This window comes from Nannochloropsis gaditana (assembly GCF_000240725.1).
Source record: "Nannochloropsis gaditana CCMP526 unplaced genomic scaffold scaffold1129, whole genome shotgun sequence".
Classification (NCBI taxonomy): Eukaryota; class Eustigmatophyceae; order Eustigmatales; family Monodopsidaceae; genus Microchloropsis; species Microchloropsis gaditana.
Genome location: NW_005802824.1, coordinates 5,032 through 6,471, shown reverse-complemented (window position 1 = coordinate 6,471; position 1,440 = coordinate 5,032). Strand labels below are relative to the sequence as shown.

The 1,440-nt window shown below is 54.7% G+C and overlaps 1 protein-coding gene across 1 annotated transcript; it reads left to right on the top strand.

Annotated features, from left to right (window-relative positions):
• Window positions 1–241: 241 nt before the first annotated feature.
• NGA_0728900 (uncharacterized protein) lies at window positions 242–808 on the top strand (the record flags this gene model as incomplete). The annotated part of the gene is made up of 2 exons (XM_005852501.1): window positions 242–475; window positions 638–808. The coding sequence occupies exons 1-2, from the start codon at window positions 260–262 to the stop codon at window positions 806–808; spliced, it is 387 nt and encodes a 128-aa protein (XP_005852563.1). The 5' UTR covers window positions 242–259.
• Window positions 809–1,440: the final 632 nt, after the last annotated feature.

Genomic DNA, 1,440 nt, shown 5'->3' with positions numbered 1-1,440 from the left:
TTCCCCCCCCCTCCTTGCCAGGCACAATGGGACTGGTGGACAATGATGGGCGTAGAGCGACCGAAAGGGAATGTCTGGACGGAGGAATGGGGGAGGCTGGAGACCGCTGTGGAGGTATGACGGGGACGGAGAGGGACAGGGGGAAAGAGGAAAGAAAAGTCGGAGGAGAAGAGAGAGAGGGCGGCGGGCGACGGGGTGTTTGGCCAGGCTTTTTTGATATTTGTATGTTGTTTTGTGACAGGACGAATGGAAGAAGTTGATGGAGGACTTAGCCGCGCAGGAGGAGGAAACAGGGGAGAGGCAAAGAGACCGCATCTCCCCCCACCCTGCCTCCTATACTACGAGAAGAGGAGGAAAGGAAGGGAAGGGACGGGAGGAGCAAGAGATCCCGGGAGGGAAAGACGAGGACATCCTGGCAGTGGTCCCCCCCAACACGCCAGAGGGCACTGTGCATCGGACAAGCGTAGCCTCCCAGGTAAGAGGAGGGAGGAACAGGGGTTTAGTTGAAAGAGGAGAGACGATATCTGTCGACGTCATCCTCGTGCCACGGCATGGGTGGGCCTCTATCCTCCCTCTCTGCCATCTTTTTGCTCCCGATCCAATGCATCCTCCCATCCTTTTTTCATCTTCGAACCAGCTCGTGGGTATTCTCCTTTTCCCCTTCGTGCTCCTTGGGGGCGCAACGGGGCGCTTGAGTGAGGCCCTCTCCTCGTCACCCTCACGCCTCAGCACTCTCGCCGCTTCCTCCGCTCCATCTGAAGAGGAGGGAGAGGAGGGGGTTGACATTCCTCCCCCCTCCCTTCAATGAGCGACTTGAAGGGGGAGAGACGCAGGAAGCATACCGGGATGGAGGAGATGGGTATACATACTTATAAAACGGACTTACAGGGCTTGGGAACCCCTCAATTTTTCAAGCAGCCTGTGCGTGAGAGAATCGATCTACCCAAAATGCAATAAGGGGAGGACGGTCTTGTCCCTGGCACCATTCAGGCCGACAGGAGCATAGGGTAACCTTTCGAGGTGTAAATAAAAACGACAGGATCAGCAGTAACAGCACTATGCCACAACTCGCGAGAAGAACGTCGATCCAAGTCTAAGAAAAGCACCTGCCACTCATGTAGATTACAAAATAAGGAGCGGAAAGTTGGGGTCGAAGGGAGAGGAGCTTCCAGTAGAGGCAGTGATGTCCGCCAACAAGCATGAAAGGGTAAAAGATGAAAGCATAAATTTTTAGGAGACAGATCTTAAAAACGCTTAGTTACCGGATTAAGTGTCCTGCATGCAAGCTACCGCTGATGGCTTTGAGACCTGGGTCCGCCACATCTTTCTTTCGTTTTGGCCCTTGTCAGACTCCACCAGCCCCTCGCCCTCCGTTCCCTTTGCATGCGTGCGTGAGACAGTGGCATCCACCTTCTTCTCCAGTGCATTACTGTCCGCGTC